Source organism: Phocoena sinus, chromosome 1 (assembly GCF_008692025.1).
Source record: "Phocoena sinus isolate mPhoSin1 chromosome 1, mPhoSin1.pri, whole genome shotgun sequence".
Lineage (NCBI taxonomy): Eukaryota > Metazoa > Chordata > Mammalia > Artiodactyla > Phocoenidae > Phocoena > Phocoena sinus.
The window spans coordinates 28,486,454-28,510,273 of record NC_045763.1 but is presented as its reverse complement, the minus strand read 5'-3'; the positions used below and the strand labels follow the sequence as shown (position 1 = coordinate 28,510,273).

The 23,820-nt window shown below is 35.8% G+C and overlaps 1 protein-coding gene and 1 long non-coding RNA gene across 7 annotated transcripts in view; one reads left to right on the top strand and one right to left on the bottom strand.

Moving 5' to 3' along the window:
• ZMYM4 (zinc finger MYM-type containing 4) overlaps positions 1–23,820 on the bottom strand; it is a 176,207-nt gene that overhangs the window by 56,319 nt on the left and 96,068 nt on the right. For 5 of the 6 annotated variants that reach the window (XR_004351910.1, XM_032646658.1, XM_032646680.1 and 2 more), the window contains 3 exons: positions 6,247–6,771; positions 4,488–4,549; positions 3,969–4,139 (listed from right to left, as the gene is read on the bottom strand). The exons of the other annotated variant lie outside the window; for it this stretch is intronic. Coding sequence is in view for 4 of the 5 variants with exons in the window: in XM_032646658.1 (XP_032502549.1) it covers positions 3,969–4,139; positions 4,488–4,549; positions 6,247–6,771 (758 nt within the window). In the remaining variant the exon portion in view is untranslated. The remainder of the gene's footprint in view (positions 1–3,968; positions 4,140–4,487; positions 4,550–6,246; positions 6,772–23,820) is intronic. 6 annotated transcript variants of the gene reach the window in all.
• On the top strand, positions 86–6,866 carry LOC116761031. Its single transcript, XR_004351911.1, has 2 exons — positions 86–203; positions 6,528–6,866. It is a non-coding gene; the product is annotated as an uncharacterized LOC116761031 (long non-coding RNA).

Below are 23,820 nucleotides of genomic sequence, written 5' to 3'. Positions count from 1 at the left end.
GAGATTTTCTAATATTGATTCATCATAACATTCCTACATTATATAGTATATGAAAGCATATTATAAGAAATTTTTTTAAATCTCAGAAAACTCCAGAAAAAATATCAGTATTCATGGGCATACTTTCATGGTTTCCAGTCAGCTCTCTTTCTCACTGTCTGTGACAGTTATTTCAAACTTCTGATACATTCCTTAAGCCTCAAGTACATATTACTTATATAATACAGTAAAGTAAGAATATATCTTAAGTACTGTGCTTGTACACCCCACAATGCCTTCAAGGCATAATCATGTTTATGTTAGTATCCTCCCAACAATGATTTATTTTACAAATATTTAATAAAAAATCAATGACTAATAACTTGAGAAGTGAAAATCTGATGACCCAAAAGCTTTCAGAAACAGAAAAACAGGTGTCAAAACAAAACCAAAAAATCCTCTACCACAGTATCTTTACCTTCCCTTTATTTACCATAAAGTATGTATCAGTATCCCAAGACAGTATTTTAGAAATGAAGAACCCAGTTTCTATAACCAAGTTAACTTGACATGGCTAAAAAAACAAGCCCCAGCATTTAATTACTGCATTCCATTTGCCAAGACTATATGACTCACTATTGTCACAATTAATTAATTTGCTTTCCCATTCTAATCCATTCACTTCAATGAGAGATTACAGATTAGCTCTCCTTTTATTATGAGCAAAAAGAAAAGAAAAAAAATCATGATTTTAATGTAATATTTACTGAATTTCCAGCTTTCAGAAACTATAGAAAAGGGGAGAAGAAAAAATGACGTCTCTGGCTCTTTAAAGTTTTTATTTTAAAAACTTCTCTAGTCATTTTTTTAAACAACTTTTATTTATAGGAAGTTTGGTAGACTATAATAATAAGGCCTTGATGAAGGCCACTGATTGGCTCCTTCCTGGCCATATGGCCTTGAGTAACTAACTTATTAACCTCTATGAATCTCAGTTCCCTCACCTAAACATAGAGTTAATATCATCTACTCTGGCCTTCTTATATTGGAGGATGAAACAACATAGTACACATAAAAGTATCTGTAAGTATTATATACAGAATATATTATAGTAACATGCAATAGGATTTGAATGAAGAAATGTAACTGGGAGGACAAATGATGCTACGCCAGTAACAGAGGCAGGAGGATGACAACTGGCAAACCCAGAAAATTATAACTGAAGAAATAAGAACAATTGGGAAGAAGTAAATATATATATAAACATACATTTCAATATCTTAGTGATTTACATGGGAAAGTAAAAAAATTAAGACCAAAGTGAACTGTGTAAAAAGGAGAATAAGGAAGTGAGTTGAAAGCAGAGCTACGAGTTAAGCAAAGAGAAAAGCCAAGGGAGGTTTTGACAAGGTGCCAGAAGCTAAAGCTATGATCTTATTACACCAAGAGAAAAGTTATTACAAGTAACTGATGGTCACAAGTAAAGACTGACCACAGCTGTTAAATCTATCAGTATTTTATGAGCATTAGGTTAATAGTACTGTTTCAGAGTCTAAGAGAATAATTTGTTGGAACTCCTTTTTCCAGTCTATGGGAAATGAATAAGAATAATAAAGCATTAGGCAGTGTTGAACAAGGAATATAGATTTCCAATGGTCACTGAGGAGAAATACCTAAAAGAACAGGACAATGAAGAAGGAGGTGGGAGAAGGGGAGAGGAAATAGGAGGGGGGAGAGGAAGTAGGAGGGAAAGGGAGAGGAGGGGGAGAGAGAAGGTAAGGAAGGGATGGAAAAAAAAGAAAGAACCAGGTATCCATAATTTAACATGAGGTCAGGGATTTCTAGAAGAGTCATCAAAGGTATGATCCCACAGGATTGGTGTAGCTGATAACAGAAAGGACTTCTCAGAGAACACCTAGTTTTATCACTCACATGCTGGAACTGCCTTATTGTGGGGTCAGGGCAAAGAATGCTTCTGGACCTTATGCCTAGAACTTACACAGATTCCTGCTTGGTTTTTAAGAGTCCAGTCAATCAGGTGGTGAGCCCTTAGGGAAGTTCTTCCCCAAAATCATGACGAAACTTCATATACGGCATTTTATAACACATTATTACACTTTGAATAGTGATAAAAATGTAGGTGTTTCTGTGTCCTGACTGTTCCACCCTGTTGGTATCCTCCAGTCACTGGAATCTGATTGTTTTCAAAACAGTAATATTGGGTTGGCCAAAAGGTTCATTCAGATTTTTCCGTAAGACATTACAGAAAAACCTGAACGAACCTTCTGGCCAACCCAATACAAATAACCTTTCCTGATGCCCTCTTCCCACAGTGTATTTGGCCTTTGCTATAACTGCCTTTTCAGCTCAAGGTAAGTGTCACTGGGTCATGTACAGGCAGAAAGTGACGTCTTTGGTACCCTGCCAGCATTATGATTTCTTATGGATTTCCCATGTCCAGATTGGGGCACTTAAAAGACAGGAGATCTGCCCTGTATAGGCATGGTAGTAGTCTTCTAAAGCATACACTGCCATATGAACCTCCCCTAGGTGTCAGGACACTTCCTTATCTCTAATTCAGATATCCACGACCTCCACTTTGCCTGCTTTTATTAACATGTTTTCATTATTCAGATATTTTCATATTCCTTCTCTACCATCTTTGTAGCTACCACACTCACAGCCATCCAACTCTACAGCTTTATCATCACTACCCTATACAGCTACCCTCCACTGGGCACCATGGCATTCTCACTTAATTGAAGCATCAATCTGACTCACATAAATCACCTACATCTATAAATCACCTATTCTTCCATTTCCTTACTCTAAAAGAGTGGTTCTCAATAGCAGAGGATTTTGTCCCCCAGGGGGACATTTGGCAATGTCTGGAGACATGGTACTACTGGCATCTAGTAGGTAGAGGTCAAAGATGCTTCTAAACATCCTACAATGCACCGGACAGCCCCTCACAACAAAGAATTATCTGGCCCCAAATGTCAATAGTGCCGAGAAACCCTGCTAAGAGACATCTGAGTGAAAAAAACTTCTTCCACAGAAGTCTCACATTCTCAACCCCCCTAACATAAAAGAAAGGTATGGAAAGGTAAGCTTTCTCCACATCAAATGTCATTTCAAAAGAATAGCTAATTCATGCGATCTTTACTTCTCAGCCTCTGCACTCATACCAGCTGTATAAAACACAGAACACCCTCAAACAACTGCTCTACTGCATATTCATCCCTTGGTCCTTTTCCTACGTTCCAAAATGATTACAGCATCTTTACTCCGTTCCAACCACTGCAATGTCGTTAATTGCATGGATAACTTCACTGACTACAGCATTCACACTTACAGAATCTTTATGACTTTTACCTCCAGAGCAACCTTGAAATAACAGAGCTCTATGCTTACCCTTATTACTCACAGATCTCAAAACTGGAATCCTATATCACCCATCAAAGCATCAAAACCTCCTTTATCTTCTACCCACTGATCTAATGAACTGGATCTTCAATCAGCTAATTTTTCCAAAGATTAATTAATCCCATTAATCCCTCCTGAAAAACACTTAAATCCATACATAGCCTATACTTCATTAGCAGCGACTGCAAAAGGCTTATTGCTACCTTATATAAACTCAATCACACCATAAACTCATAAACCTTCAGCCATGTCTGCTGTATCAATCTTAAATCCTTGAAGACTCACTTTCCCTAATCCTGCACTGAAAATGTAAAATTCACAGAACAGTGGTATTAAGGAACGATGTGGATTAAAAGCCTTAACTACTACTTGGACAAAGTTTCCTATAACTCTGGTTGATTCCTTAGTATTATTCTTATAATTCAATTGCCTCAACCTTCATTAAGAGTCTCCTCTCACCCCATCAACAAAACACTTCACTTCTTAATCAAGAACTTCCTTTCTTGAATGAATAATTCATGTGTGGAACAAAAAGAAGGGGGAAGAAAAGGTGAAATGTTTACTTGAGCATTGTCAGGTTCATCTTTAATTTTGTCTAGTAGTCCCTGCTGTGGTGCCATTGCTTTGTCATACTCATCATCCAAAGGTTCTTCTTTAATTCTAACATTTGATGCAAAGGAATTCCCCAGTTCCGAACCAATGGATTCTTTATTGGCAAATGGATAGCTGGAATCCTAAAACACAATATAAAGGATTAATAAATATTCAGATTTTAAAATTATTCCTCTTCAGGTTTAACACCCAAAGAAAAGCTCACTGGAAATGAAGAACTCTACGGACATTCATTAGAGTCCCTACGCTTACAAGTAAATGTGATATATGTCTAAATATCAAATACAAATAAAGAATCTAAGAGCAGAGGCTTCTGAGAACATCTCCAAAGATGTCCTTACGAAAATAATAAAGGAAATTAAAAAAAATAAAATCAGCGCTCTACCTAACACATATAGTTACAGTTTAGAATATCACATAAAGAAAACTTGCCACAGTTATAGCAATCTACATACACACTGAAAACTTACCCTAAAGTTTGTTTCTGGGGTTTGTGGTAAATGGGTATGTAATGTTTCTTCAACTTGATTAGCTATTGAAAGAAAAACAAAACAAAACAAAACAAACACATGTATATGAATAACAAATCTTACAAAGAGTGACCTAAAAAGCTATCATTTGATAATCACCTCTCTTTTCCAATGAAGCTGCTCATTAGAGTGAAATGGGTACCAAAAATACCCAAAAGGTAGTTTCACTCAAAACAAACAATCTGGCCCCATCTAACTTTTAGCCTTGCCTCATGCTCTTTCCTTGTTCAAACCTAAATAAAGTGGTTACATTACCCACTATGTTCTGAAAATTACTTATGTTTGTTCTTCCCCATTTCTGCTTATATCATTCCAAGTCCCCTCTATCCTAATATTTATAGTCTTCCAGACTCAGCTCAGTTCAAAATTCACCTCTCCTCTATAAAACCTGCCCTTGTCCACTGAGTTAAAAATCATCTCTCTCCTAAGAATACCTAAAACAGTTTCAGTTATTTGATAGAAATTTTATTATGCTGCCTTATAACAAACTCTTCTACTACTGTCTTTAATTATAAATTAAGTTTTATGCTATTCAACTGGTCGTTGACACTTCTGCTACTTGCCTTGTCTTGTCCCTTCTGCTATTAGACCCTATGTTCCTTGAATATAAGTACCCTTATAATTCATCCCTCATAGGGATACTGAAAATACATATTGAATAATATATACTGAAAAATACAGTATACCCTTGTACAGTCTTGTACATAATGGATACTTAAATTAATTGTTATTTTTAACAATACTGATTTGTTCTTTCAATCATAGTTTTCCCTAGCACTGTCAAAAGAAATATAAAGATTGGTATATTCTACCAAGCTTTCTTTCACACCTATTGAACATTTATTGAAATATTACTATTTTCACTACACCACATTAGGCCCCAAGAACACAAAGATGAATAAGATACAATCTGGCCCTCAATAAACTCCTACACTAGCACGTAAGGCAAAACAAACAGAGCTATAATACCGTGTGGTAAGTACTATAAATAATGAGGCATAAACAAAATGCTATGGAAATATAGATAAGGAAACAAACATTCTTGATGTAGAGAGGTTAGGGATGACCATAGGGCAGAAGAGGTTTATGAGTTAGGTGTTGTTGAATAAGAAGCACTTTTACAGGCATATATACAAAGAGAGAAAACGACATTCAGGCAAATGGAACAGCAGGAGGAAAGAGAGGCACAGAAATAAGAAAATGTATATATTCAAGAATGGAACTGAAGCTAAGTATAGGGTACGATGGGCAAAGAGGCTCAAGAGGAGTCTCAAGAAACTTCTAAAACATAAAACAGAAATGTTATCAAAAAGAAAAACCCTCCCTAATTTGGACTAATTGGTGGGACAGCAGTTTGAATTAGTGCTTACAGCACAAAGAAGTTAAATCCAACTTCAGGTTCCAATGTTCAACCAAAGAAAATGAACAGGTGATTCGAGTATCTTGCCTTCTCATCAAAATATTGCAACCAGGGGAGGGAGAAATGAGGTTTAGAGCTATTTTTCAACCATTTATACCATTACCAATAGTTACTGGGAGAAATTCAGTCACTCTGCAAAGAACAAGGATAAAAGAAAAATGACAAGCTTACAATGAATTTAACTGTTCATACTTTGCTTAGCATCAGAAGTAATAAAAGCTGTATTATTATCAGTACGTTATTTATTGTGTTTTATGGCTCTATTCCAACAATTATTACCTGCTTTATCAAAAAAACTGCTTTTCAACCTTGAATCCAACTCTTTATGGGGTTTATCCAACCGTTTTTCACGTTCAAGATAAGTTAGGTCTCTATTTTTCTCCTTTCCAGAAAAAGTCTCTTTGCTGTTTTCTCTTACTAGACTAAAATCTTTCCGTATTGATTTAAAGACAGAAACCTGATCAAATTGTTTAGGAAAGTCTTTTTTTAATTTATTTTGAATCTGTATTTCATTTTCATTGTCTGATTCATGCTGTGTGACTCTTCTCTCTACTTCCAAGCTATCATCAGTATGAATTGAAGAAACAAGATTGTCCTTTGAACTAAAATCCTGTTCATCCTCATTGTCACTACCAACGACTGGAATTCCTGCAAGATCCCCAGAGTTCAAAAAATAATCATCTTCATCCAGCAATGAATTTTCAGATCCTGTTTGATTCGGCATTCCATAAGACATGCTGTCAAGGGTAGGAGTTAAGTTGTGGTCTATATCTTCAGACATTTCTGTATCCATGATACCACCACCTTAAAAAGTAAAATACTGTTTAGACAAATGATAGTGCTAAAGATGACCATATTTATAAGGTCTGTCTGGCATTTAACCAAATATATATTTTTTCTTTTCAAACAAAATATAGATAATAATACTGTGGTATTCAATTAGCACTTTGATATAGGTGTGACAGATAAAATATCCCTATCTGACAGATAAGGAAATAGGGATGTAAAACTTGAGAAACTATTTCAGGTTAGAAAGAAAGTCAATGCAATATAGAAAAAAAGAGCACCAACTTCAGAATTAGACATATCTGTGTTGGAATCATAGCATGATTAACTGAAAATCTATGTGATCCTGAGAAGTAAACTCTCAGGCTTCTTTATCTGTAAAACAGTGTAATACTCACCTTGGAGATTAATTTGTGGTGAGGTTTAATGACAGTATGTAAAAAGGGCCTAATAACACAGCGACTGACACATAGAAGGGAATATAAAAGTGATCATTATAGTTATCATAGAGACTACTCTGGGGAGCTGAGATTAGAACCCAGATCTCTGACCTCAGAGTCCTAATTTCTCTGCACTAACTCTAATAAACACTTACAGCAGTTAATGTTTATAATGGTAAATATTTAAACATAAAAATAAAATTTATCCAAGCCACAATATATATTAAAAACTGTCTACTGTTCAAAACTACATGCTAAAGTCTCTTCCATTCCAAAATAAACCAAACAAAAAAAACCCAGCCCTGTATTTCCTTTTCCTGACCTAATTCACCTTTCTTTCACAAACTCCTAGGGAAAAAGTTTACATTGGTTTGTTTCTACTTCATCTCCCAGTCATTAATCCTTTGAACTTAATGCAATCTGGTTCCCAACTTCGCATCGGAACTTCTCTCATTAAGATCATCAATGATTTCCTCATGGTCAAGTCCAATTATTTTTTCAATCCTTACGTGGCATATCCCTCCTAGATAAAATACCTTTGGTTTTTTTGTATTGTTCCCTAATTTTATAATTGTCCTATTAATTTATTTCATATGTCTCTTCCTCTGCTTTATGTGCTCAGTATTCCAATTCTCGTCTCATTTTATACACTCAGACTATTTGATTCACCACTATAGCCTTGACTTTTGCTGTTGACTTCCTAAGCGTTTTAGCTTAGACCTTTCTTCCAAACTTCAGATAACTATATTCAATTAGCTTCTATAGGTCCCCTAGGGACCTTTAACTTAGCACTTCTAAAACCAAATTCATCATGTTCCCATTCCAAGAATACTTTCTTGTTTTCCCGTCATTTAATTAACAGCATCACCAAGTCAGCAATTTGCTCAAGATAAAAAAGAGAATCACTCCAATTCTCCTTCCCCTTGGACAAATTCTGCAAACTGTATTAATTAGTATCTCTCTCAAATCCATCTCCTCCACTTGGTACCATTCCAACACTCCACATCTCTTCCTGTTAACAGTGTACTAACTCAATCCACATGATACCTAGGAGGCAACCATATTCTTACAAATCCTGCCCTGAAACCATATTTAATTGGTCCATGAGCAGACAAACTAGAACTGGTAAAAACACAGAGTGAAGCAAAGACTAAAAATATTAGTGGCACCGACAGCCTTGCTTTTATTTGTTCCTGAAGCCCAGATGAACCCTTTGTGTGGCTGGATCTTCAAATCATTCCCTGGGTTCCATGATCCAGGATAAATTCCTTTTTTTGTTCAAGCTGATTTGATTTGAGTTGGATTACTTATAGTCAAGTTCTAACTGATACAGGGTCCAAACGAAAGCTTTCTTCAAGTTGCTCTCCTCCATAAAGACATCAGAATTATCTTTCTACACCATTAATCATTCTACATTATACCTTCACTTGAAATCCTTCAATAACATCCCACAGCCTAAAGTACTCACTCATTCATTTATTAAGAAATCACTCCGTGATAAGTACTATGCTAGATGAAAAAGATAGCTATGATACCCTCTCCTCAGCGAACCAGAAAAACAGACAAATGGAGGAAATAATAAAATTAGAAAATCACCATTTTCACTTAACTAAGTAATTAATTCAAACAAAGATGCTAATAAAATCTTAGAAATTTCTACAACTTACTTTCACATAGTATATATATTACAGAGAGAAAGGGCTTCCCTGGTGGCGCAGTGGTTGAGAGTCTGCCTGCCGATGCAGGGGACACGGGTTCGTACCCCGGTCCAGGAGGATCCCACATGCCGCGGAGCGGCTAGGCCTGTGAGCCATGGCCTGCGCGTCCGGAGCCTGTGCTCCGCGATGGGAGAGGCCACAACAGTGAGAGGCCCGTGTACCGCAAAAAAATAAAATAAAATAAAATAAAATAAAGGAGCAGGGTGTTAAAACACACACATACATATAGTGTGATAAATTTGCCAGACTGTAAGCAGCTAAAGGTCAGGGTTAGAACCTCCTCTTTACAACAGTTTATCCTTACTACCTGACCACACAGCATATGCTCAGTAACTGTTTCATGCATGAAATATGCACTTTGTGTGATCAACAGTTTAACCTAAGTTCTATAGTATATAAGAAGTCAACTAAAAAGTAACATTGCAAGCAACTTCCAAAATCTCTATGTTTTAATTCAGGATATGGTACTGGGAGAAAAGGTAACCACCTGAAAAAACTGGATCCCTAACTCATACCAAAATAACTTCCAGATGTATTTAAGGTTTAGACATAGAAAATAAAACACTAGTATTAAAAAAACCACGGAAAAATTATTTTTAGGGGAAAAACCTCTCTAAGAATGACAAAACCTAGAATAAAAGACTGATTTACTGAATAAAAGACCAAATGTGACTATAAAAAAATTCCTAAAGAAAACATAACCCAAACCAAAAGATTAAAGACAAAGTTGTTCAAAACATTTTACTGCACTTTATATCACGAAAGGTCATTTCCCTAATGGATAAAGATTAAGACTCATAGTTCAATAAAGATACCAAAAACCAAATACATTTGTAAAAGCAAAGGATCTGAACAAACATTTCACAGGAAAGGAAACACTAAGGTTGAATTTTGCTCATAAGTGAAATGCAAATTAATAATGCAATTAGATAACAGGTTCATACAGCAGGCTGATAAAGACAAAAGGTTTTGATAACAGCCTGGCAGCTATGCTATTGGCCAAAGCTGCCAGACTATGACCTGAGGCCAGAAAAGTATACAAAGAAGAGTGTGGCATAGACCGTATGTGAGCTGAAAAGCCTAACATAATAATATTTACTATGTGGCCCTTAACAGAAAAAAAGTCTGCCAATCCCTGTAGTAGAATACTATTAGAGGAAGTATAAAATGGTACAGTCGTAAAAAAGAGCAACCAGGCAATACTTATGATACTTTAAATACACATACCTCTTGATCCAGCAATTCAACTTCTAAGAATTTATCCTACAGATATTTCTCAAAAGATCTATGAAAAAGAACATGTATAAGCAGCAAAGACTGGAAACAGCCTATCTGTTCAACAGTGAGGCTCAATTAATTACAGTACGTACCTATAATGGAATATCATATAGCTGTTAAAAAAGAATGAGGCAACTTTATAGGAGTTCTCAGGGTCAACTAGTAAAAATATCTGAGTGAGGAAGAATATACATATATATGTTATCCTACCACTGCTGTATGTTTTATAATTTATGTGTATGTACAATTGTTTATACATTAAAATACCTTCCACTGATTTTCTGTGACACCAGAATCAGGTGGCTATAAGACAGGAAAACTAACTCTTCAAAGCATATCCTTCTGTATCTTGAGTTTTGAAGCACATGCATCTATTGTCTATTGAAAAAAAATTTTTATCCTTATTTGAGTGCACTCAAGCTTTTTCAGAGATGGCAATTTCTAATAAAGGATCTAATTTGAATTTGCAATTTTGCTAGTTATCACACAATAAATCTGTAGGCTGCATAAAATCTTATGAGAGTAAATTATGTTAGTTATATTTTAATATATATAATTAAATGGAACAGAATTGTACTCATTCTTGTGGCCCAAATAAAAGAAATAGCTTCTGTTTCTCAGAGCCTACATCTACAGAAAAAATGCAACACTAAAATTGTATTTGGGGATCACAGTAGATAATGAAACACTTGAAAGCAAATTTCTCACAGAAGATTCCTAGCTAGTTTTTAGACACTGTGAACAGGCTTGGTATGTTTGAGGGAAAGCAAGGAATATAGGGCTGGAATTGAACAGGCATGAGGAAGAGTGCTTAAAAATGACAAAAGAGAAAAAGCCAGAGGATACATATATTAGGAATCTGCAAACCACAAAAAAGATCCCAAAGAGTAATTCCATGATTTACGTTTTACAAGGAACACCCCAGCTTCTGCAGGAGTACTTTAAGGCTGTTAAATGTTACAGAGAGTGAAGAAGGGAAGGAAGAACACCACATAGGAGGCTAATGCAATAATCCAAGGGAAAACTGGTGGCTAAGACCAGGATAGTAATGGTGGATGTGAGAAAGAGTAGTCAGATTTGGGTATAATTTCAAAGTAGAGGCATTTCTTGGTATATGAGAAGCTGAATATAAAAAGTCAAAAAGAGCACAACAGGGTGCCATTTCTTGAGATGTAAACACTAAGGGAGTAACAGACTGAGAGGGGTAGAATGAATAGTTTGGTTTGGACCCATTAATTTTGAGAACCTTATTAAACCTTCAAATGGAGATATCAAGAAGGCAACTGGACATATTAAAGAGTTAAAGAGGAGACTCTTGCCAAGAAATGACATAAATTTGGGAGTCATCAATGAAGTTCATGGGACTAGTTAAGATCACCTAGTGACTGTACTTATTACTGATGGAAGAGAGCTGAGAGTCTTGAGATACTTCAACTTTTAGAAATCTGTAGAAAGGAAGGAATCAGAGAAAGAGGCTAAAATGGAACAGCCAATGAGGTAGGAGGAAAATTAGGTGGGTGATGTTATACAAGCAAAGTGAAGAGAATATTTCAATAAGAAAGAAGTGGCCAACCATAATGAATGTTGTTGAGATAACACATAAAATGAAGACTGAAGACTGATTATTAATATTGGGAAAGATGAAACAAACTTCTTCCTTGACAAGAGCTATATCTGAAAAAATGGGTACACAAAAGCTGGAGTGGGGTGATCCCATAAAGAGATTGAGAGGAGAGAACTGGGGAAACTTAAGTACAAACAACTCTTTAGAGGAGTTTTGCTCTAAATTAAAGAAAATGAGCAGAAACTGGACTAAAATCTGGAGTGAAAAGTTTTTCTGACTTTGTATTTTTGTTTTGTTTTTTTTCTTTTTTTTGGTGAGATTGTTTTTCTAAAGATGGAGAGTATTACAGCTTACAGTATACTCATGGAAATGATCCAATAAAGAAGGAATAACTATGGGAATAGAATCTAAAAAAGAGTGGATATATGTGTATGTATAACTGACTCACTTTGCTCTACAGCAGAAACTAACACAACACTGTAAATCAGCTACTCTCCAATAAAAAAAATTAATTAAAAAAAAAGAGGGAATAATTAGTAAGTTCAGAGGGAAAATCAGGGCACGTGATCAGTACATAATTTTCCTTTGTGAAAGAATGAAAGGAGCACATGGGTTAAATGCAGGTAAGTTGTTAGATTTTGTAAAAGGAGAATGAAAGTTATTTTAAGCAATTTAAGTACAATATTTGTGTCTGATAATGAAAATAAATTTCATGATGTCAAATCAACTTTTACTCCTTGTCCTCCTTTTGCTCAGTCCTTGCTTTAGTGGCATACTGATATTTATATACTATACAGAAGAATCATTTCATTCTAAGGTACAACCACCAACAAGGAACCCACATAGATGAACATTATGAAAGGGCTGTTAGTTACTTTCATTGCCAATATATTACTCTATTACTTCCATACATTTTTGTTTTAATCAAAGGATAATTTTCAGAACTAAACTAATATCAATTATAATTTTAAGTTCAGAAGTTATGGTTCTTTAACAATTCTCTGACACTGTTTTCCTCTCTTATATAAAGAAACAAAGGATCAAAAGAAAAAAAAAAATACAAACTCCAAAGAATGCAAAACAAACAATAAGCATAAAAATGAGGTAATCTTGGTTCATCTTAAATAAAAACTTGAATCTGCATTTTGTTTCTAAGAGATGATTTATTTTCAATAAAATACAATCTCCTAAATAATAAAAGCCTCTTTAAACTATAAGATCAGGAATGCAGTCACCAGTTAAAAGTCCAATAAAGTCAGGAATCTTAAAAATGAAACGTACATGCCTTAAACATTTATTTTTATTTGGAATATATAAAAAGCACCTTGGCCAATCAATGATGATCAATCAAGACTTTGGAAATGGGTATGCTAATTAAGTTCTTTCTTGAACAAATCACAGCCATAATGCAATCTTCATGATTGCAACTTTGGGTTCTTTAAAATGGCATGAGGGACTTCCCTGGTGGTCCAGTGGTAAAGAATCCGCCTTACAATGCAGGGGACATAGGTCTGATCCCTAGTCAGGGAACAAAGATCCCACGTGCCCATGGGGCAACTAAGCCCTCACGCCACATCTACTGTGCTCACGGGCCTCAACTAGAGATAGCCTGCATGCCACAAACTACAGAGCCCACACGGTCTGGAACCCACACGCCACAACTACAGAGCCCACACGCCCTAGATCCCACATGCCACAACTAGAGAAGAGAAAACCCTCATGCCACAACTAGAGAGAAGCCCTCGTGCTGCAATGTGCCACAACTAAGACCCCATGTAGCCAAAGATAAATTAAATAAATAAATAATAAATATGTTTTTTAAAATGGAATGAGAAAATAAAGACACTTGCCCCTCTATCTTTTTACTGAGTCTTTCTAAAGCATTAAAATTATTCACAGAAACAACAATTTACTTTGCAGAGGAAATTTTATTAGTGTCAAAATGGTACAATAAAAATTATTTAATTACAATGACAAGTACTACTCGAATAAACAGGTTTGGGAACAACTGACTCTTGGTAAGCATGCAATTCATCAAGAGCTGAATCAAGTTGTCTTTGTCTGAAACTACTAGATGCTCCTCAATAGCCACTCTAGCTTCTTCCCTTAATGACAGATCCTCATTCTCAGTGAGGCACAATTTACAGTAACAAGAAGAATGGTAATTCCTAATTATGATCCTAATCTGAAAAAGAATCTTAGCTACTAATAGGCCAATAACCAACAGAAAACTTTTCATGAAAATAGGACAATAAGTGAAACACAACAATCCAGTGTTCTTTCAAACTCCAAGCATCAACCCATTAGTGAGCCAGGGCCATGATTTGTTTTTTTTAAATAGGCTAGAATAGAAAACAAAGAACATAATTCAGAGTGACAACAAGTAATGCTACAAAACACCTGTACACACACACACACACACACACAAGTAGGTCTCAATGTAAAATATATTTCTAACGGTGTTTCAAAAGTTTAAAAAAAACAGTGGTAATGGATGTTAACTAAATGTATTATGATAATCATTTTGCAATATATATATAAAGCAAATCATTGTGTTGTATACCTAAAAACTAATATAATGTTATATGTCGATTTTATCTCAATTTTTTAAATGTCTTAAACAAAACAAAAACAAGCACCCCCTAAGATAATTTTGCTTCTGATGCACAATAATGCTTGAGGATCACTGAACTAAACAATGCTTCTCAACAATTACTGTATAAGAGAATCTCTTGGTGAGCTTGGAAATGGATTCCTGAGCTCCACTTCTAAAGATTCTGGTTCAGTAGGTCAAGGGTGGCAGCCAAGGATCTGACTTCTAACATACTCTCAGGTGATGCTAATACTGCTGATGCCCTACCACACTTTGAGTGACAGGCTCTAGTTTTTTATGAACCAGCCATAAATAAACTGCAGGTAATAAATCACTGTACTTAGAGGCTTAACAGCGATCTTCAGATTCATCAAGTCCAATCTCTTATCAGATGGTTGAATTTCTTCCACAAAACCCCAAGTGGTCAACCATCCCTTTGAATGTTTTACCAACAAAGATGACCCACTAAATGCTCTACCACACAGAGATGAACCATTTATGACAGTTCACAAACAACCCATGTTAAGTACTAATGAAGATGAATTAGTTTCATCAGGGAGTCATGACTAAAGATTACAGCTCTCTTTTCTTGTTTTCATTTAAATACGTGTTGTTACTGTGGCATACTAGTAAGGTATGCCACTGTTCATTCTATACATTCAATGAGGAGAGATGAGATTCACAGAACTTACTTTCACTAATTTTTGCTTTTATTTGTTCCCACAGTGGGGAAAAAACAGTTTGAAACCGGTGGAATACTTAGAACTTGATTTTATAACTTACTAAAAGGTGATTAACAAATATGAACACTCGAAACACCTCTAACAGAAATCAGTTACGTTTACTAATTTCAATAGTCCACCTGTACACTATTAAAGCTAAAATATAATTAAACACACATTATAAAGTAAAACACATTAACTATTTCTTCTTCACTATGAGGACAACTGAAATAAATACAACAGACTTTACTCATTGACATTTACAGTGCTCTGAAAGCAGTGATCAAGAAGATCAGAGACATCTATAAATGGATATATTCGGCATGTACCTAAAAATTGTCCAGGGTCTATTAAAACTGAAGCATATCACTACAACAGAATGTTGTACATTTTAATGGAATAAAATGTTTATATGTTTTTATAACATTTCAGAAAACATATTTCTTCTATAAGTAGAAAACAATGAAATTTTAACAAAACAAAAGCAAGAGTAATTTATGCTAATAGTTGCAGAAGCACTATGCCACAGAGGTAGGGAGAGACAGTTCCAACTGCGTCCCAAACCACAGTTCTACAACATTCCTGCAAATTCTAAAACTTCTCTAATATATTTACAGATAAACAAGGATCTGTTCCAGTCCTGAACCTAAATTTTTATCCCTTTTAACCGGGAAAAAATGCAACGTTCAAATAATCATTTTTTAAAGGCTTTAAAACTGTAGAAACATAGTAACTTGCACTTTTCCCCCTTCAATGGCATTAGTAAACTAACAATTCCACACTGTTACTCTCATGAACTCATTAAACACAAGATACACCAATTTTACTGGCACATATTACCTGCGACAATGGTCAACAGAGATTTAAACAAAGAAAGAAAAAGTCTCACTTGAACAATTTTATAGTAGGGGTTGGTAAACTACAACCCTTGACCAAGGGATGGCCCCTGAGCTAAAAATAGTTACTACATTTTTGAGAGAGTAGAAGAAAGAAGACAAAAGAGAAGGGAGGGGAAGGGAGGAAGAGGAGGAAGAGAAGAATACACAGGACACCATGTTTTCTGACTACACCCAACAGAGCTTAAATGGTTACTATTTGGCCTTTTTCAGAAAAGATTTCCTGAGCCCTACCTACAGGAACATTGCTGAGTGTAGTTCACACAGTATAACTGCATCATGCCAGAAAATCATACGAAGCTAAATAGGCCTAGGAAAGTCCTTAGGGCAATTATCTCCAGAACTATTTGTGAGCTATATCCAAAATGATTTAGAACAGGGCTTCCCTGGTGGCTCAGTGGTTAAGAATCCGCCTGCCAAGATAGGGGACACGGGTTCGAGCCCTGGTCTGGGAAGATCCTACATGCCGTGGAGCAACTAAGCCCGTGCACCACAACTACTGAACCTGAGTGCCACAACTACCAAAGCCCGCATGCCTAGAGCCCATGCTCCAAAAGGAGAAGCCGCTGCATGAGAAGCTCGTGCACCGCAACAAAGAGTAGCCCCCGCTTGCCACAACTACAGAAAAGCCCACACGCAGCAACGAAGACCCAACGCAGACAAAAATAAAACAAAAAATAAAATTTAAAAAAATTTTTTAATGATTCAGAACAAAGAAATTGTAAATTAGGCACTAGCTACAATCCACTGTCATAAAACCCTACTTCCAGCTGTGGCACAGTACTGATAGAAGAATAATCCTCCTGTTGTGAATAAAAAGCTTGACAAAATATATAAAACCAATGTATTCAAAGTATGGACAACAATCAACAAAAGACTATGATCTCTTGAGAAAACGAACTAACGAGGTGACTGTCCTAGGCTTTCTGCCTGTGAACATATAGCAAGTTCCAGTAATAGAGAGGAAAAACTCAAGTAGAGAACACTAGTCTCAATAAACTGGAGAGACAACAGACTGAGAAAGCTAAAGGAACTGGTATTTGCAGGACAGATTACCAAAGAAAAGACAAAGACCCACTGAAAGAGGACTAGAAATTCTTTGCCAGAACAGTAAACCACACATGAGACAGTGGGGAAGGTTATGCTTGTGTGATGTAAGGGAACATATGGGAACTCTGTACATTCTGATCAATTTTGCTCTGAACTTAAAAAATGTTCTAAAAATGAAAGTCTATTTTTACAAAAGAAAAAGAGACCTGGTCAAACAACTGGCAGCATCAATGGAGACCTCTGAAAAGTGGCACATTAAAAGTAGGGCTAGGGGAACTTCCCTGGTGGTCCAGTGGTTAAGACTCCAAACTCCCAATGCAGGGGGACCGGGCTCGATCCCTGGTCAGGGAACTAGATCCTGCATGCTGCAACGAAAAGACCCTGCATGCTACAAATAAACACCCCGCAGGCGTCAACAAAGATCCCGTGTGCTACAACTAAGACCCGGTGCAGCCAAAATATAAATAAGTAAATATTTTTAAAAATGAAATAAATGTAGGGCTAAACTAATTCTAAAGTAAAGCCAATCCTAGAGCTGCCCTAAAAAGTTTTAAAAACAAGTCTCAAATCCTAAAGATGCTACCAGAAAACTACTAGAGCTAATAAATGAATTTGGTAAACTAGCAGGATACAAAATTAATGCACAGAAATCTCTGGCATTCCTACACACTAATGATGAAAAAGCTGAAAGAAAAATTAAGGAAACACTCTCATTTACCACTGCAACAAAAAGAATAAAATACCTAGGAACAAACCTACCTAAGGGGACAAAAGACCTGTATGCAGAAAACTATAAGACACTGATGAAAGAAATCAAAGATGATACAAACACATGGAGAGATATACCACGTTCTTGGATTAGAAGAATCAACATGGTGAAAATGACTATACTACCCAAAGCAATCTACAGATTCAATGCAATCCCTATCAAACTACCAAAGGCATTTTTCACAAAACTAGAACAGAAAATTTCACAATTTGTATGGAAACACAAAAGACCCCAAATAGCCAAAGCAATCTTGAGAAAGAAGAACGGAGTTGGAGGAATCAGGCTCCTGGACTTCAGACTATACTACAAAGCTACAGTAATCAAGACAGTATGGTACTGGCAAAAAAACAGAAATATAGATCAATGGAACAGGATAGAAAGCCCAGAAATAAACCCACGCACATGTGATCACCTTATTTTTGATAGAGGAGGCAAGAATATACAATGGAGAAAAGGACAGCCTCTTCAATAAGTGGTGCTGGGAAAACTGGAACAGCTACATGTAAAAGAATGAAATTAGAACACTCCCTAACACCACACACAAAAGTAAACTCAACATGGATTAAAGACCTAAATGTAAGGACAGACACTATAAAATGCTTAGAGGAAAATATAGGCAGAACACTCTATGACATAAATCACAGCAAGATCCTTTTTGACCCACCTCCTAGAGAAATGGAAATAAAAACAAAAAGAAATAAATGGGACCTAACGAAACTTAAAAGCTTTTGCACAGCAAAGGAAACTATAAACAAGATGAAAAGACAACCCTAAGAATGGAAGAAAATATTTCAAAATGAAGTAACTAAGGATTAATCTCCAAAATTTACAAGCAGCTCATGCAGCTCATAACAAAAATCAAACAACCCAATCCAAAAATGGGCAGAAGACCTAAAGAGACATGTCTCCAAAGAAGATATACAGAATGCCAACAAACACATGAAAGAATGCTCAACATCACTAATGATTAGAGAAATGCAAATCAAAACTACAATGAGGGATCACCTCACACCGGTCAGAATGGCCATCAACAAAAAACTCTACAAACAATAAATGCTGGAGAGGGTGTGGAGAAAAGGGATACCTCTTGCACTGTTGGTGGGAGTGTAAATTGATACAGCCACTAAGGAAAACAGTATGGAGGTTCCTTAAAAAACTAAAAATAGAACTACCATCTGACCCAGCAATCCCACTACTGGGCATATACCCTGAGAAAACCATAATTCAAAAAGAGTCAAGTACCACAATGTTCATTGCAGCTCTATTTACAATAGCCAGGACATGGAAGCAACCTAGGTGTCCATCGACTGTTGAATGGGTAAAGAAGATGTGGCACATATATACAATGGAATAATACTCAGCCATAAGAAGAAAAGAAATTGAGTTATTTGTAGTGAGGTGGATGGTCCTAGAGTCTCTCATACAGAGTGAAGTCAGAAAGAGAAAAATAAATACTGTATGCTAACACATATATATGGAATCTAAGAAAAAAAAACGGTTCTGATGAACATAGGGACAGGAAAGGAATAAAGATGCACACGTAGAGAATGGACTTGAGGACATGGGAGGGAGGGGAAGCTGGGACGAAGTGAGAGAGTAGCACTGACATATATAAACTACCAAATGTAAAACAGATAGCTAGTGGGAAGCAGCTGCATAGCAGAGGGAGGTCAGCTCACTGCTTTGTGACCACCTAGAAGGATGGGATAGGGAGGGTGGGATGGAGGCACAAGAGGCAGGGTATATGGGGATATATGTAAACATATAGCTGATTCACTTTGTTATACAGCAGAAACTAACACAACATTGTAAAGCAATTACACTCCAATAAAGATGTTAAAAAAAAGTCTCAAAAAGATCAAGCTGATCCAAGGCAAACTAACTGCGTGTCAGAATGAAAATCAACACTCCTAAAGGAAACAGAATATAGAATATAAAATATAATCTGACACTCAACAATGTAACAGCTTAACCCAGCATCCAATCAAACATTATCACACACTTGAAAAAGTAAGACATGAGAGCCATAACCAGAAGACAATTCAGCCAACAGAACTGGGGCCGGAAATAATACAGATGATGGAATTAATTACCACAAAGGACTTGAAAAGTTATAAGAAAGTATAAAGATTTAATGGAAAACATGAACTTGATGAGAATAAAATTAGAAACCGTATTTTTTAAAAAGAAACTTCTAAACTGAAAAAATATAGCTGAATGAAAATCAACTGAATGAGTTAACTGCACGTTAGACCATGTAGAAGAAAATAACAGTGAAACAGGAAGAGAGGGCAGTAAAAAATTATATAGAAAGAAGCATAGAGAGTTTAAGGTTGAAAAAATAACAGTGTCAGACATGTGATACAATATTAACCAGGCTAACATATTTAATTGGAGTTGGAGAGATGGGTATTTGAAGAAATAAATACTTTCTAAAGCAGTTGAACCTAAAAGTGCAAGGAAAAATATCTTGTCAACCTAGAATTCTGTAAGAGAAAATAATCTTCAAAAAGGAAGATGAAATAAAAATATTTTTAGATGAAAGCTGAAAGAATATGTTACCAACAGACCTGCATGACAAGAAATGTTAAAGTTCTTTAGCTAGAAGGAAAAAGACACCTGATGGAAACCTGAATCTCAACAAGAGAATGAACACTGGAAACTGACAGAATTAAAAGCAAAAACAGGTAACCCCACAGTAATATATGAATGGTTCAACGTTTCTCTGCCAGTAATTGAACAGTCAGAAAATCAAGAAAAATAGAGAAGACCTGAAAAGATGCTGTCAATCAATTAAACCTAAATGACATTTATAAAATGTTAACCCCGAAATGTCAGAACACATATTCTTTTCCAATACACATGGAACAATCACCAACACTGATCACATGATAAATGATGGAAATATTGCATGGTAAAATTATCAAATAATGGAACTCATACAGAATATCTACTTTGATCAAAATGTACTCAGTAACAAGAGCACATGTGGAAAACCCCCAAATATTTAGAAATACTTTGAAAAAAAGCCATAAGTCAAAGAATAAATCACAAGGAAAATTAGAAAATATGAACTGAATGGCAATGAAAATACAACTTATCAAAATTTGAGAAGTGCAGTAAAAGAAGTCCTCAGAGGGAAACTTACGGATTTATACACTTCTATCAAGAAAAATTCTAAAATCTATGACCTAAGCCTCTGGCTTCAGAAGCAAGAAAAAGATCAAATTAGGCACAAAGTAGAAGGAAAAGTAAAGATAAAAGAAAAATCTATGTAATAGAAAATAAACAGTGAAGAAAAACTAAGGAAACCAAGAGCAAGATCTTTGAAAAGAACAAAAATGATAAACTCCTAGACAAACTGACCATGAACAGAGAGAAGTACAAAAGGCAAACAAGTACATGAAAAAGATGTTCAACATCACTAATCATTTGGGAAATATAAATGAAAATTACAATGAGATAACACCTCACACACAGTAGGCTGATTACCATCAAAAGGACAAAAATAACCACACTGGTGAGGATGTGGACAAATTGGAACCCTTGTGCACTAGTAGTGTGGAGGCAAAATGGTACAGCTGTTATGGAAAACAGTATGGCAGTTCCTAAAAAAGTTGAAAACAGAATTACCATATGATCTGAAAAGAATTAAAAGCAGGGTCTGTAAGAGATATTTATATTGGTACACCATGTTCATTGCAGCATTATTCACAATTGCTTAAAGATGGAAGTAATCCAAGTGTCTGTCCACTGATGAATAAACCAATAAAATGTGATATATCCATACAATGGAATATTACTCAGCCTTAAAAAAGGAAAGAAGGGCTTCCCTGGTGGTGCAGTGGTTGAGAGTCCACCTGCCGATGCAGGGGACACGGGTTTGTGCCCTGGTCTGGGAAGATCCCACATGCCGCAGAGCGGCTGGGCCCATGAGCCATGGCCGCTGAGCCTGCGCGTCTGGAGCCTGTGCTCCGCAACGGGAGAGGCCACAGCAGTGAGAGGCCCGCATACAGCAAAAAAAAAAAAAAAAAAAAAAAAAAAAAAAGGAAAGAAATTCTGACACATGCTTCAACATAGATATACCGCAAGGACATTATGCAAAATGAAATAAGCCACTCCCATAAAGACAAACACTATGACTCCACTTATATGAGGTACCCAGAGTAGTGAAATTCATACAGACAGACAGTAAAAAGGTGGTTGACACAGCTGCAAGGAGAAACAGGGAGCTGTCTAGTTCAGCGTTGGGGACTTGCCTGGTGATCCAGTGGCTAAGAATACACGCTCCCAATACAGGGGGCACGGGTTCAATCCCTGGTGAGGGAACTGGATCCCACACAATGAAACGAAGATCCCGCATGCCGTAACTAAGACCGGGCACAGCGAAACAAAAAAATAAATATTAAAAAAAAAGGAATTTCAGTTGTGCAAGATGGAAAGTTATGGAGGTTGGCTGCACAACAATATGAGTGTAATTAACACTTGAACTGGACACTTAAAAATGATAAAATGGTAAATTTTAGTTTCTGTGTATTTTACCCTTAAAATATTTTAATGAAAAAATACAAAGAGAGTTGAGGGGAGAGGAAAGGAGACAAAGAGAAGATGACATAAATTACCAATCTCAGGAATAAAAGAGAACTAAAGATTTCATCAGAGAGTAAAAATAAATTAAGAAAAAATTATAAACAACTTTGTATCTCCATATATACGTGTGTGTCTCTCTCTATATATATATATACATACATACATACATATATATATATATTTGCCACACTGTGAAGCTTCCAGGATCTTAGTTCACCAATCAGGGATCGAACCTGGGCCCCCTGCACTGGAAGTACAGAGTCCTAACCACTGGAGCCCAGGGAATTCCCTACAAACAACTTTATAGAAACAAATTTTAAAACTATGAACTTTATGACAGTATATTTAAAATTTATTAACAATTTTATAGAAATGAATTTACAACTTAGAGCTACAATAGCCAGTGCAGTAAGCCAACAGCCACCTGTGACAATTTAAATAAAATTAGAACTGCAGCTCTGCACTCATCACATTTCAAGTACTCAACTGCCACAGGTAGTCAGTGGCTACTGTACTTTAAGAGTGTACATATAGAACATTTCAATTGACACAGAAAGTTCTACCAGACTGTGCTGTCTTATGAGAAAATGTCTTGAAAGGTGCAAATTACACAGAAGAAACAGAAAATATGAAAAACATCAAGCTCAGATGACGTAAACGAAGTAAAATATTTAAGGAAGAATAATACCCATCTTGAATGAACTCTTTCAGCAAATATAAGGGAAAGGAACACTTCCTAACTAATTGTATGAAGCCACTATCACCCTGAAATCAAAGCCAGAGAAAGACGTGACAACGAAAGAAAACTATATATCAATATCCTTCATAAACATAGGTACATAAAAATAAGCATACTTAAAATATTAGCAAATTGAGATTTGAAAGATATGAAACAAATAATAGATCATGACAAAGTAGGATTTATCCCATGAATGCAAGGTGGGTTTAAGATTCAAAAATCAATTCACCACATTAACACAATAAAGAAAAACATGATCATTTCAGCAGATGAAGAGGAACCATTTGACAAAATATTCATTCATTGAAAAAAATCGTTCAGCAAATATAGAGAAGGTCCTCGGCCTGAGAAAAGGCAACTACAAAGATAATAATGATCAACTGGAAACTTAAAAAAAAATTTTAATCATTATAATAGAATAAAAAATAGGAATATTACATTTCAAGTTAGTAAGGGAAGAATGGATTATTATTCACTAACTTGGAAAAGAAAAATTGGCTAGTCCTATGGGGGAAAACTGTCCCTCAATTCATCCACACACACACAAAACCCAGAAAAAATATTGAAAACACAAAAAATAGGAAGGCCAAATTTCTTTTTTTTTTTAAATAAATGTATTTATTTAATTTATTTATTTTTGGCTGCATTTGGTCTTCATTGCTATGCGAGGGCTTTTCTCTGGTTGTGGAGAATGGGGGCTACCCTTCA